The sequence below is a fragment of the Triturus cristatus genome, chromosome 8 (genome assembly GCF_964204655.1).
Source record: "Triturus cristatus chromosome 8, aTriCri1.1, whole genome shotgun sequence".
In the NCBI taxonomy this organism is placed as follows: Eukaryota; Metazoa; Chordata; class Amphibia; order Caudata; family Salamandridae; genus Triturus; species Triturus cristatus.
In genome coordinates, this window is record NC_140591.1 from 1323480069 (window position 1) to 1323495000 (window position 14932).

General features: G+C 42.2%; 1 protein-coding gene across 3 annotated transcripts in view; it reads right to left on the reverse strand.

Annotated features, from left to right (window-relative positions):
* Positions 1–3320: 3320 nt before the first annotated feature.
* SAMSN1 (SAM domain, SH3 domain and nuclear localization signals 1) overlaps positions 3321–14932 on the reverse strand; it is a 388340-nt gene continuing 376728 nt past the window's right edge. For all 3 annotated transcript variants that reach the window (XM_085623046.1, XM_085623045.1, XM_085623047.1), the window contains one exon: positions 3321–4278. In XM_085623046.1, coding sequence (XP_085479172.1) covers positions 4079–4278 — 200 coding nt within the window. In that variant the 3' untranslated portion in view covers positions 3321–4078. The remainder of the gene's footprint in view (positions 4279–14932) is intronic.

Here is a 14932-nt window from a genome sequence, read left to right on the forward strand (position 1 = left end):
TAATGGACTAACTACCAAAATAATTTAGTTGAATGTATATGTTACAAACCATTAAAAACCTATAAAATATGTGTTAAATAAAAAACGCTACATCAGGCCTTTAATGGCCGTAGGGCCCGCTCTGGTGGGCTCTAAGGCTATAGTATTTTTGAGCTGAGAGATAGTAACAGCTGTTATTTCCCATCCTACACTTCAAATCCACTTGACTGTGATATTTATAGCAAGGTATTAATGCTACCTGTTGGTCAATGTGCCCAGTTATATGAGGTTTCTGATAAGTGATTTTCACACAACAGTTGGAATGATTTATAATAAGCACGTATTTATTTAGTTTTGCCATGGACAATTTAGGTCCCTGAGGGCTTCATGTTATCACTACTTAGAAAAGTACATTAAGAAGAGGCATAAAGACAGTGAGCTTAGGGTTAGGCCCTCAAAACATTGCTGGCATGTATTATGGCTTTGAGAAAGCTTCATTAGACTGTCTGTCAAATCTATGGCATGTCGTGAAAGGCTACAGTCTGCTATTGTGGTTGCCATTTGGTTTTTAGTGATGTGGGTCAGCAAAGAGTTCTTTTCTTACAGTACAAATGGAGATTCTGTAAATTAGTGCTATTCTTTGATGGTTTCTTTGGTTTGCTGACAATTTGATTCTTACTGATTAACAAACCAATATATTGAGGGAAGTGATATGTTACCAATTATGTCTGTATGGCCCCAGATATTATTATTTTTAGAGAAAAGAAACATATTGTGCAAAAGTAGGCATGAGCAAATGCTGGCTGTATGTGTTACCATATAAGGTCCAGACCCAATGGCTTTTCAAATGCATTTTTACATCTGTTGTCAGTGAGTGCCACCTGGTGATGGGGTGATGGGGGTCAAAGAGCCTCTTTTGTCTCACATACATAGTTTAGCTGGCCTTACTGTTCCTAATCCAAATGTGTAGTGCTAATAAAATGATAAATAGTGCTTTTTTCATGAACTTTAGAATTATGGAATTTTGGGACACATTTAAGTCAATGACTTGCAGACATCTTCAGAGAAGAATGAACCCACTGAGCTATTTTACATCTGAATGAGGGTGCATGAGGAAGCAGGATGTGCCTCAAACAAGTATAGCATGCAGAAGGTTGCACAATGTTGCACTATGTATCAGTAGAGGAGAATCACAGGTTTTGCTAGAGAATATCTTTGCTTTATAGTTTTTTATTGTTAGGAATATCTTTGCTTCATAGTTTTTCGATAGACCAGAGCAGTGGATGGGTGTAGAGGTTTTAGGCATGTGTTTCATATGTAGTTTACACAAGGCACTACATGAGCAAATATAAGGTAGCAGCAGGCTCTCTTGAAGAAGCTCTGAACTTCTGTATGCAAACACAAACTCACAGTATCACCCAATGCATGTTAGCTATGTTGTAACAAGGATACTAAGAATGCGCTGTGGAAACAAAAGGAAGTGTAAAACCCTAACAATTTCTACCGCACAACATGGCAGTTAGAACCACCTATATGAGTAATCCAGGATGAACCATTCATTGGCCTGGAGCAGAGCTAAAATTCACTTCCATTCACTGCTTGCTAGGCTAGATGGTAACATTAGCCTACACCGTCCCTAAAATAAACGTTTGATGGACCTTGTTACATTTTGGTGCTGCTATCAGACCTCATACCTTGGCCTCACTGCTATAGTTCGGTGTGCCTTATCTTTGTGCTGTAATCCTGTATTATTTGTACATGGTCACTTGGAGTCGTCTAGTGGTGGTAGGTTTGGGGTTTTTTCCTGTTGCATTTAGACACGTTCAGGCCAGGACTGCCTAATGGAGGTAGATTTGCAGATAATTGGATGAAATAAGCCATATAGTACAGCAAAATGATTTGATTCAGAGGTTTCAGGAAGGGTAATTAAAGACTTGAGGTGGGATGGGTGTGTAGAGGTTTTTAAATCTCTGATAAATATTTGTTAGGGATATAAAGGTAAAGTGGAGGTTCATGTGCTTATGTATACTTCAAAGTAATCATTTCTTATTTCATTGTGGACTTACTGGCTACATCACCTACTTCAAAGCTGCAAACTTCAAAGGTGGACCCATACAACAGCAGTGGAATTTGAAGACGTTCTTTGTTCAGTTGAGGCCACTCACCAAAAAAGCACTGCCTTATAACATGTAATATGCTGCAAATTAGCATCTCATTGTATGTTCACACAGATCTGAAAGATCACTTAACTCAACTCTATAATTCCATGTTCTTTTATTGGCTTCTTTTCCTTTCCTCTCTCACATCCTATTAATCCAAGACTTTATTTATTGAGTTTTTTTAGAGTCATCTCTAAGAGGAAAAAAAGGAATATGTTGTCTATTTACACTAACCGTGCTTTCCGTCTTGGAGGCCTCACATTTATTCGCTATTGTTCAGTGTCCCTTCTGGCAAGGACTAGTGTCAGCGAGATACATTTTTATGTCTGGATAGATCTAAATCCCAGGGGATGCCTAACAGGCACAAGTTTAGTTTGGGCATGACATGGCCTTGGGAGTTTTTTGCATGTCTTTGATCGCCTTGATCCGCAATTTCCGTAATTTATTATATTTTCGCACCATAATTATAAAACTTCCTCCTCGGGATAATGTGGAAATGATATGGGTCCCGTCTTTTCATATTATGAAGACTAGTTTATGAATATAGTATCTGTGGAGCTATATGAAGTGTACTGCTTTGAGTGTTTTTTCCTTTTCTTAGGACAGCCGTAACTCTTCGTCCTTCAGTGAGCAACTGTCCTTCTCTTACGTGCCCTTTGGTTCCTATAATGTGTTCTTCAGCACAGAGGTGAGCAGACTGTATGTGAGGAGATTCCTTTCTCTTCAATTCTAGCCCCAAAAGGACTACTAGTGATGGTACTCATATGATGTCCATCTTGGCTTCAAACAAAGTCTTCACTGCATGCATTAACTGGAGGCAGTTATTACAAATGTAGCTCTGAATGGCCGTTATCCTCTCTACGCTTCGTATGACTTTCTCACAGGAGATACTTTTATCCCTTCAGTTGTTGAACACTTCCAGTCATTGTAATGCCTTAAGTCTCTATCTCTCCCAGAGAGTAGCATTTCTAATACCTGACCTCCTCTTATTCCACTCCTAATATTTGAGACTAGTTGTATGCACAATAGGGTTACTTTGGCTATATGTGCCCTACGCAGTAGCGCCCTACATGTTCCTTCACCAGTTGCCATTGAACCCAGTGGGATCAGTCCAGTGCCCTTTGATAAGTTAAACCAGTAATTTGTCAGAATATTATCCCAATTAATAGTTATAGATAAATATATTGTTAACTTATGTTTATTGGTTTACAAACATGTACAAAAACAAGACAAAAACACAAAAATGCATTGCCCAGCCGCTCCAGTCTTTTGCTTCCTCCAGTGCATAGAACCCACTGCAGTCTGTTTCACAAGTAGAAACACTTCCTAATCCCTGTCTAAGTGTAATTTCAATGCTGGATCACAAAGTATTTCTTATTTTTTGTTAAGTTGTGTTTACAATTAGTAGAACAGGGATACTTTAAAAGTTGGAAATCCAGGGGTAACAACTGAACATGATTTGTTATTTACGTTACTGTAACAACCCCATTGAAGAACACACAACATTTTCAAGAGAATAGTATAAAATAGAAAAAATAGGGAACTAGATCAATAAAGAAAGATATGGCCCTTCCAGAAACCACCAGGGTTCAGTTATTCAGCCCAGTAAAATGTTCACCTTGTAACAAAAGAGTCAATGCACTGCAGAAATAATACAGATTGACATGTTTTGCTGTTTGAAAGTTAATGGGATCCTAGGTAATTAGCTAACGAAGTCAAGGGTTGTGACTAAGGTTTTCATTTACGGGAATTAATAAAAAGTTGGGCCCTTCTCTTCATTGGCTCCTCTAGAAGAACACAGATGGTATATAGTGTGAAGTTAAACACATTTGAGCATTGGGGACTCAGAGTCCATTTAATATCAACTTGAGTGATGCGCACTGTAAATTAAAAATAAGTCTGGAAAGCCGCAGATGTATATTCTCAAAGCAATGGCCACATCAGTTGGACTCCGTGATGGTGATCTTCTGCACAGCATCACATAGATGCTCAGTCTCTGTGTCATCCCTGCCATTGTCAGAATTTTCTGATGAAATGTAACATCCAGAGTCCCTGGGGCAATCTTTTAATTCTTCTTTGTTTAATCCCACACCAAGGCTTGCGCCGTGAGATGCCGCCTCCTTCTCATGTTCTTGTTCAGCTGTAAAAAAGACAAAGAAGTCTTGGGATGCGATTGTTTGAAGAAGTTAATACGACAAACTATAGTGAAATACAATTCAGTCTGTTATAGTGGTTTGTATAAATATTGAGAAAATCACACAAAAAAGTAAAGGATAGTATAATGTAACATATTTTAGCCACTGGTAATTACTCGGAAGGCATTCCACTTCATTTTGTATGCTAATTTTGCCACTAATGACAGGGTCAACCATATGGAAATCAGTCTTAACCACAGATCGCTGGCATCAGTCCAGCACCAACTGTTAGTCTTTGTGTAACCATTATGAAGTCTATTGCTGTTCTAAACGTTACCTACATTTTCAGTGGTTTATTTTTCAGAAAAATACAAGCTAAATCAAAATATAGGCTCTATTTCACATTTGAAACCACAAATTTCTCAATTGAGAATTCCACTCTGCCACTACCTCCACCTTTCTGATGCACAATCACCTACAGAAGAAAGTAGAAAATAGAAACATTCCAAATTAGAGAGAGGAACGAAGTGGTGTACATAAATCACACCAGGTTTTTAGCAAAGCTATTGAAAAAATGATTTTTGTTACACTGAGGGACATAATGGATGTATGGAAATGCTGTATTAAGTGTGAAGCCAATTTCTCCAAAGTAATACATTTATGGAAATAGTTCAGAAAAAAATCTTGCTCACAGCTTATCATATTTTTGTTTTTTATTTTGTAGATACTTTCTTTTCAGTTCACAGAAAACTATGAAACTTTTGAAAATTATTGATAATACTGCATATGCTATAAATATATATACCTTGTTTTATATGCTTTTACTGTAGTTTCAAATTAAAAAAATACATGCATTCATTTTATAGAACAAATTGTCATTATCCATAATTATCAACTATAGTCATCAAACTTCTATTGTACATTATACTTTTGCTTAACTGTTCCTGCTAACACATCACAAAATATATGCCGCTGTCCAAAAATAGCATGTGCAATCCCTACAGCCGATATTCTGCCAGGTTTATTTAATTTTCCTGTGTCCATTTTATATCTCAATGAATTTATTGGACTTGTCACAACAGAGAAGTATGTGTGGGATATAAAGCTCACAATATTTCAAAACTCTTTTTTGACACCTTCCTATGTATATTAGCCTTGGGGTGAACCACCTAACACAGACAAGAGAGATGGCCAATTTAATTGCAGCTAATATATTTTGCATCCTATGCCTCATCTCATTACAAACTAAAACATACCCTAAAGAGCAATATGTCATGAACTTCCAGATTTCATGGAAGCACACCTGGATAGATTTCCCTATCACTGGGGGAAAATGTTTGTCGCACCCCCCACTGAGAAAGGGAGATGGAGGTGTGTCTCTCAATATTATCTGTGACAATTTAGGCTTATTCAGACTCAGAATGTTAGGAACCATACAGTCCTGTCAAAGGAACTCTTATCTGCAGGAAGAATGTATATACACTTATACGTGTGTGTGTGTGTGTGTGTGTCGACCACACCCTGGGCCCGGCAGACAGTAGTTTCCAATTTACAATACAAACTTATTTATAATAGCTCATTAACCTTATGTATCAGAATGTGGTAATTATCAAAATAATCTCGTAGTATTCGTAATAAAAAAAACAAATGAACATTAACAATGTCCAAAGAATTTTACATCTCATATCCCTACTTCCCAAAATTAGTCTAGTTGCTACCAAACACATATGAATATATTTGTATATATCCTTAGCTCCATATTAGCTCCATATTATTATGTTATCAAAGTAGTTATTAATCTCTCCAGTTTAAATATGCCAGATTATGTATCTATCCCCACATACCTCAGAAAACTGTTGGTCATCAGCTGGTCCGTCTATCCAGCAAGTTACCTCTCAACAATTATAGTTTGTGTGTGTTGCATCTCAAAAATATTGCCCTCTCTTTATACTCCCCCCTCCAATGATTTTCTTCAGAGAAAGGAGGGGCTACTTTGTGTGCATCATCTCGTATCATCACTCCATAATAGTAGACAACAACTCTGTTACAGGAGTTAAAGATAGCAGGCAAATATTGCCGAGCCACACAGACCTCTAAGCAATGTTTATTTTTCTTATTACCTTAAAAAAACAATCTGTGCAAGGCAAGATGACCTTGTAACTTTGTTCTTCAACTTTTAGAAAATAATTACATCTGAAATACAGCAATCCTGTGTGCACAATAGAGAATGGAAAAGTCTTGGTTTTGGTAGCACGAATAGTTCTGTAAATAAGGTTTATAATATTATACCGATCTTGCACATAGATTATTATTAATTTATGAATATTAGTTTTCAAGGCCCTACACCTTTCACACATGTATGCTGTCAAGCCTGGTTTGTATTTAATTAGTTTATATGATAAGGAACAGCCCTGCCACACACACCAGTACTTTAACAATTATAAGAACCAAATGGATCCACCACTACTGACCTCTAAGAACCCTTCACCAACCTCGCAGTCACACATGTACATCACAGCCTGCTTCTCTTCTCCTGACTGCATGATCCCCAATTAGGACTTACAGCCACCTTATTTTTACATAAATCCTCTTATTAGTACCCTTTCCTGAACCCTAAAAACAGTTACTACCCCTTAATGCTATCCTTCCCAGAGCACTAAACTCCCTTATTACCCTTTCACGCTATCCATTCCTGAATCCTGAAAACCTTGAACTGCCCTTTAATGCTACCCTTCAGTGAACCATAAAAAATCCTTTCTATCCCTTAATGCTAACCTTCCCTGAAGCAAATAACCTTTTACTTCCTTTACTACTACTCTTCCCTGCCCCTTAACACTTACATCACTGAACCCTAAAGAACACTTTTTATAATTTTACACAACCAATCCCTTAACCATAAACCTTACAGACCCAGAGCCACCCCTTTATGCTACCCTTCCCTAAAACCTAAAAACCTTTGCTATCCCTTAACACTACCCTTCTCTGAACCCTAAAAGTCCCTTACTAGCCCTTAATGATATCACAGATGTACCAATGGACCCATCTCCCATTACACTTACCTTTGCCTTATAAAGCAGGACATTTTAGATTTTTTTATTGCCACAATTGTTTTTTTCACTATTTTTGTCAATAGATGGCACTTATGACACAGCTTTTTTCAGTCTACTTTTCCCCCCATATTTTTTTACTGCAGCTGTAGAGTTCAGTTCTTTATCCACCTTTCCAGGTACAATATCAGTTCTTTCTCTTTACACTGCCAAGTCTTCAGTATTTCACAGGAGAGTTTTCTTCAGGGTGCCAGCTCAAGTTGAGTAGAAGCAAGCTTCTTCACCCACATCTAAGTTCCAACAAAGAATTTTCACAAAGGGCCTGGCTACCTTAGTTCTAGTGATTAATGCTCTATTCTGCTGAAATACTTCTTCTTCCTATTGCTTCAGTCACTTTGGCAATCAGGAGATCAGCTTTCCTGATCCTGCTTGTGAGAGGCTAGCCTGGTATATGATTTCCACTAAAGTAAGTGGGCACCTTGCACCAGTCCAGACAACCCTTAGGGTGATTTAAGAGGTCTCAGACAACCTTAGAAAGCTACCCAAGTGGTAGCTGTGGAGAGCAGCCCTCAGGCTTAGTCTGGAAGAGTGTAAAGCAGCTTGTTTTACCAGAATGCAATCTTATAGTATAGATTAAATTAAAAGAGAGCTACACAGTAGTTATAAAAATATGTAATTATTATGTAACACTATCTAGCACGTTACAGTATCTCCCACACGGAGATAGACACAAAGCACACAATACTTTAGCAAAGAAATCACAGTAAATATCACTAATACACAGCAGGCCCCAGAGGGGGCCAATCCATATACTAAGAAAGTGGCATAAGAACCACGACTCGAGTCAGGACACTGTCGAGAGGATGTAGAATTGCTGGGAACCCAAGGAACCACCCAAGGTGAGTAGACAGGGACTGCACGAGTGCGTGTGCATAGTGTGAACACGACCGCATGCTCCGTACAAGTCTATGTACAAGTTGCGGTTGGATTTTGAAAGATTAAGGACCCTTTCCAGTGGACCCTGAAGAAACCACGTGGAAGACAGAAGGTTGGAGAGCCACCCCACCTGTGGATACCGTGGTACCCAAGTTAGCTATCCCATAGGTGTGAAGTGGAGTCGGAAACCGCCGTCGAACCAAATGGAGGACTTCAGGAAAGTGCCACTGCTGAAAGAGGAGAAAGTGTCCAGAGGAATACAAACATGGATTCTTGATGAAGAGTACCTGAAAGCAGAGGGTACAGAGTCTGGGTCACTTGGGAGTAACCAGGGGCTCGGTAGATGAATGCCCACTGATGTTGGGTGCTTCAGGATAGATGTTAATGACCTTGACTCTGCATCTGTAGGGACCAGGCGCCGCTGAGGACAACCAGGAGCCGGATTCGAGCTGTCCCATGAAGGATGTCGAGAGCTGAGGAGTCAATGTCCAGCAGGAGCGCCAACAAGCCTTGGCAAAAGCAACCCATGCAAGAAGTCAAGAAAGTGTACGGCTCGGACCAGCAAGGCCCAGGAGACTCACCACAAGCAGGGGAGTCAGGGCAGGCCCGAGCAATCAGGGGAGCCCAAGGAAACCAAAGGTGACCCTCAAATAGACCCATTGGCCAAAGGCACAGGAGTCGCAAGAGGACCTTGAGCCGCTCACCAAATGTGGCAGGCCACGATGCACACGATGTGGTGTGGCAAAAGATTCTGGCCACAGGAGGTGCTCGGGGTTGGAGCTACTTGGAGCCCGGAGATCTTGTAGCAAAGCTGTCAACAAGTCTTTGCAACTGCAAAGGTGACACGGTACCCAGGGGTTTGGTTATTGCAACCCCCACTTGAGATGCTGGAATCAAACTTGGACAAAGGGGAGAGCAGGCATCGTGGGCTGAGGAAAACCACCACTTGAGTTGCAGAGCCCACTTAGTCTGGAGGAACTCGGGATTTGCAGACCAGTCGTCTTTGTTGCAGTGCCTGCAAATGCAGGGGAGTGACTCCTTCACACCAAGGGAGATTACTTTGGTTGTTATGGATATTTCACAGGCCTTGGAAGGTTCCTGGAGGATGCACAGGCACAGACGATGCAGCAGACTGGAAGGGAGACAAAGTCAGGCCCAAACAAAGTCCAGCGAAGTCCAGAGTGCCCAGGCGGTCGAAGTGCAGTGGTGTCAATTCTGAATCTTATCCACGACAAATCTAAGGTCCTACAGCCAGGTAAACCCTAAGTACCCATGGGAGAGAGTTGGAAAGATTCAGGGGACCCTCCCAGGGGAGGGTCTGGATGGGGAGGTTACTCCCATGTCCTTTGTGCAGTTTCGCACCAGAGCGGAAGCCAACGGCTCCCAGGACTGGTTTGAACTGGACTATGCACAGGGACACCAAATGTGCCCCTCCTGCAGGTTTTCAGGTGCTGGCGAAAGCACCTACCCAGCCCATATACACTAAATCCTGTCTGGGAGGTGGTCACACCTCCCTGTGACAGGATGCCTATTGTTCTGCCTTCCCCTGCTCGAGCTTTGCTCAGCAGTAGGAGGGCAGAAATATGTTTAGTCGGCAGCAACCAATTTGTGCAGTCCTGAACTAAAAGGCTGGTACGGGAACACCGAGGGCCCCAAGAAGGGCCTTCCTGGTGGGTGGAATCATACCTCCCACACTGGTTACTGGTGTGGGAGTATGATTCCAACATGTTTGACATCCAACACAATAGGGTTTGTTGTCGCCGTTTTCGAGATGGTCATCACGCGGTCGCGTAATGCCCCTCTTTATTAGTATATGGCTTCTTCACTGACAACCCAGAAGAATGGACTCCGTAGGCTGCAGGGGTGTCCTGCTCATTCAGGGGCACTCTCTCACTTAGAACCAAGCACTAGAACCAAGCACCCTGCCTTCAGGATTGTAAAGGCTTGCTATAGGGGTGACTTATAAGTTTTAAGTGCAGTGACCCTTAGATATAGTAAACCTATATCTTAAGTAAGTGGTGCATGCACCAACTTACACAGGTTGCAATGGCAGACCTGTAGTTCCATTTTGCATGGTCTCTCATGGGTGGCATAATACATGCCGCAGCCCATGGGTGACCTCTGGGGTACCTATGCCCTGGGTACATGGTTACCATATGCTAGGGACTGACAAGGGTACCCCAGCATCCAATCTGGGGTGTACCTAAGTATATAATACAACAGTTTAGGAAGAAAGCAGATAGACGGTGTCCTGATTAGCAGTGTCCCAGTCAGACTAGTCAAAAACAGCATTACACCCAGCAAAAAGTGGGGGTAACCATAAGAAGCAGATCCTACTTTCCTACAATGCTAGGTATTTATTCAGGTCTCTTGGGTCAAAGGCAGCCGAAACTCTCACAGTCACACTGAGGTTCCTTCTTGCTATTCTGTCCCCATCCTACCCCACTCACTTGATGGGCTGTCAATCTTTATGACATGAGGATTCCAAGTGTATTCTAATGCCAGGCACATTTACTTATAACAACTTTAGCAGAATTGAAAAGAGATCTTTATAATGACAGTCTACGCTTGCACCAGCCCCCAGTTACTATAATTTGCTGCCTTATGGTCAAAACGATTTAAAGGAAATACACTCTGCATTCGATACCGATTTGGTTAAACTTAATCCCAGCCCTAATGGAAAACACACCTAAGTTACATATCTTGCTTATGCTGTCTTTGCTCTCGTGGGCTGCACTCTCATGGGCAGGGAAACAGTGTCCCTGGGGTGGGCTTCCCGGGACATAATCATTGAGATGGTTGTGCCTGGTGGTAGGCTCCCCAGGGTACAACCATCGAGCCGGCCCGAGGGATGGTGTCCCTGGAGTTTTTCGAGGCTCAGGAAGAGGTGCTGCATGTCCTCCTTCCCTTAATTAGAATTTTGGTCATGGGGAGATGGGGTTTGGGGATGGAGGGCACATGCCCCCCCCTTTTAAGTATTTACAGGTCTGGGGGAAGCATGCACCCCACTCCTTCAATTAAGCATTGGCCACAGAGATGGGGACCCCGGGGTTTCAGGGGGACCCCTACCCTTTATTTACACATTGGCCCTTGGACATGGGGTGTCCAGGGCATCAGGGAGGCTCCTGGAGTGGAAACACACACAATGTGCTTGCCCCGTGACTTGGCCCACCTGGCAGAAGGGTTGTTTTTCTAAAGCACGAAATTGCTATAAAAAAAAAAGAAAATGATTTTTGGCCCCAAGGAGGAGTCCCCTGGCCAGGAGACTAGTGGGGTAGGGTAGCCTTATTTTGAGGACAGGGGATTGAGTCCAGAGTTCAAAAATGACTCTGCCACATCTTTGTTGATTTGGTGACAGCCATTTAGATCTTAGCTTCAGATCTGTCAGCTCTGCAGATCCTCCATGTCATTAAATAAACAAAGTTTTTGAGCCTTACTTTTTCAAAAACTACTGAACGGATTTACACCAAACCACACAAAACACACTTTCTGGACCAAGATCAAGCTTCTGCAAAATTTGGTGTAATTCTGTTCAGCAGTGTTTGTGGTATCACTGTTCAATTTTAATATGGAAAAATGAATAGAAAAAAACGTGTTTTGGGACCCTCTTTTTTCTGGGCCTCCCCTGATGGATCACCTTGAAACTTTCCAGGAAGGAGACTTCTTGGGGGAAATCTTAGTGAAGGTTCGTCAAACGCCACCCAAGTTATAAGCAAACTAAAAAATGCTTTTCCTAACAATAACTACCCAGTGGTGACCACCACTGGGATATTCTGTCACCAATAGGTAGTTATAGTTAAGTCTGCTTTTCCATGAAAACAACGTTTGTTGGTTTGCTAATGACTTTGGCCTCATTTGACGATTCTTCATAAAACCTAAAAAAAAATTTGAAAAAAGTTCATCCACCTGAGCTCCTTCCTGGAAAGTTTCGGGGTGATCTATTATGCGGTGAGCGAGAAAAAAGGGGGTTCCAAAACGCAAAATCCCCATGCATTTTCCATAGACTTCTTTAGACAAGGCTATAGCAAAAACTACACAACGGAAATTACACCACATTTGGCAGGAAGCTAGATCCTGGTTCGCAGATTGTGCTTTTTGTGATTTGGGGTAAGTCTGTTCAGTAATTTTTGACAGATTAAGGCACAAAACTAATTGTATATCTGGATGGTTGGGTAAATGAGGGTTTGAGAGACTCTCGCCAGAGCACCAATTTAAAAATAGAGCATGTTGATTGTCCCAAGAAGCTTTATTTCCCTTGGGCCATCTCACTTCCGCAGGAGTCAAACTTCTGGGGGAGCGAGCGCTCTGATTGGCTGCAAGCAATATGAGAAAAATGGTACTTAGGTCCTGATTTAGATCTTGGCAGACAGGTTACTATGTCACAACGGTGACGGATATCCTTTCCGCTATTGTGACGCAGTAACCTGTCGGCCAAGATCTAAATCAGGCTCTTAGTCCCTTGTCCTGAAGTTAAAAAAACTAAATAAATGAGCAGGGTAGACATACACTGACTCCCTAGGCTCCATGGGGTGGATCCAGAGGGGGCCCCCTTAGCCAAAAAGAAAAACAAATCAGAAAAAAATGCTGCATTCCCACTAGACTCTTGCAGGAGCGAAAAAAAAATCAAAAACAAAATGGCATCTGAGCAGCATATATATGGACTTAAGCCCCGGGGAGTTTACAGTAAGCGGATGTGGGCTGTGTGACCCCTCTCCCGAGCCTCCAGAGGCCCTTGGAGCCAAACCCTGGGTCCAAAAAACATGATTTATGGTGAGGGGGGATGTGCGGCCCCCACCCTGAGTCATCAGAGATTCCAGGGAGCCCACCACCCGGGACGAACATATTGTGTATGGGAAAAGGGAATGCACGCCCCGCCCTCCTGTGCCTTTAAAGGCCCCGGGGAGCCCCCTCATTGTCGATTACTTTAAGGGACTAAACGGTTCCCTCCCTAAGCCATTAATGACCCCGGGGAACCCATCCACCGGGGCGGGCTCAGATGCTATGTCCTGGGGAGACCACACCTGGGACATAGCAGTTTCCTGCCCACCGGGGTGCAGGCATGGAAATCCATGTTTGCTCTCGCTTGGCGGGAGCGTTTTCGAAACTCCCGCTAAGTGGGAACAAACACTTAGGGTCTTATTTATAAGCCCCTTGCGCCAGTTTTCCGCCGCCGTTGCGTCACTTTTAGTGACGCAGCGGTGGTGTAAATAATGCGCCATGTTGCGCCATATTTACGAAGTGACGCATCTGGGCAGATGCTTCACTTCGTAAGCCCCTGTGCTACATTATACCTGCATCAGGTATAATGTATGCAGGGTGGGCGTTCCCCCTCAAGAAAGGGTCGTAGGAGTGGTGCAGCGAAATCTATGAGATTTCACTGTGCCACTTCTAGGACACCAATGCCAAGGCCCCAATGCTAGGATGCCAAGGCGTAAGAGTGATGCAGGCCCTTTCACATGTGAAAGGAACATTGCTGGAGTTGCATCGGGCTTCCAACACAACTCCAGCAATGCGCCACTTTTTGCGCTGACAGATACGTTAGTTTTACTGACGTATCTGTACTTCCTTACGACATGATGCGTCATATTGTAACAATATGACGCATCATTGGTGTCGCTTGGAGGGCGCACTGAGAAGTGGTGCATCGCTGCTTTCACGCAGCGATGCGCGACTTCTCGTAAATGAGGCCCTTAGTCTATTCCCAGCGGACAGGAACTTTGAAAATGCTCCCGCCCGCTAGGAGTGGACTTTTGATCTGTTTCCCTGCCTGCACTAATGCGGACATGCGTGCAGGGAAACAGTTAAAAATATTGCTTCTGCCCGCAGGGAGCAGAATCAGAAGCTGCTCAATGCAGTTGGGAACAATGCCGGCTCCCGTTGTAAAATAAACCTAGAAATTCATTTAAAAAAAAAAAAAAAACCTGTGGTTAAAGTTAGGTGTGATAAAAAGATCCGTTTTAAAAATAAAAAAATCTTTTAAATCAACTCAAATAACCCTAACAGGTAACAGTTAGCAGTGCTAACTATGACTCGCGCCTGCTCCATGCACTACTTATGATCTCACATATTAAATCACTCATGACATGTTCTATGACATCATTTATGACATCACTCTTGACATCTCAAATAACATCATTGATGACATCACTGATTACATCGATTGTGTTAGTTTGATTTATACTTTACATAGTACTTGTTTATCTAAATTTCTACAGCCTGTATCGAGCTAATGTGTGTAAATGTTTTCAAAACACATGTGCTCCTAATACTTCATAGCTGTGTACAAGTATTGAAAACGTTACAAATGTTTGCAGATGAAAGTTGATAATTTGTGTTAAGTATGGTCCTCACAAGTGTTTAGGCTCTGTAGAAAAAGTTTGCAACAGGGCAAAGATCCTACATACAACATACTGAGGGCCTTATGTAGGTGGCCTGGCATTTACCACTTCATAAATACCGAATCATACCGATTCGATATTTATGAAGTGGTAAATGCTATGTAGGTATTCATTCGGTAAAAATTACCGAATCGTAGAAATTCGGTAATTACCGAATCGGTATTTACCGATTCGGTAATGAGGCATACCTTCCCATTGATTGAATCAATGGGAAGGTATGCCTCATTACCGACTCGGTAAATACCGATTCGGTAATGGGGGGAGCACAATCAAGGGTG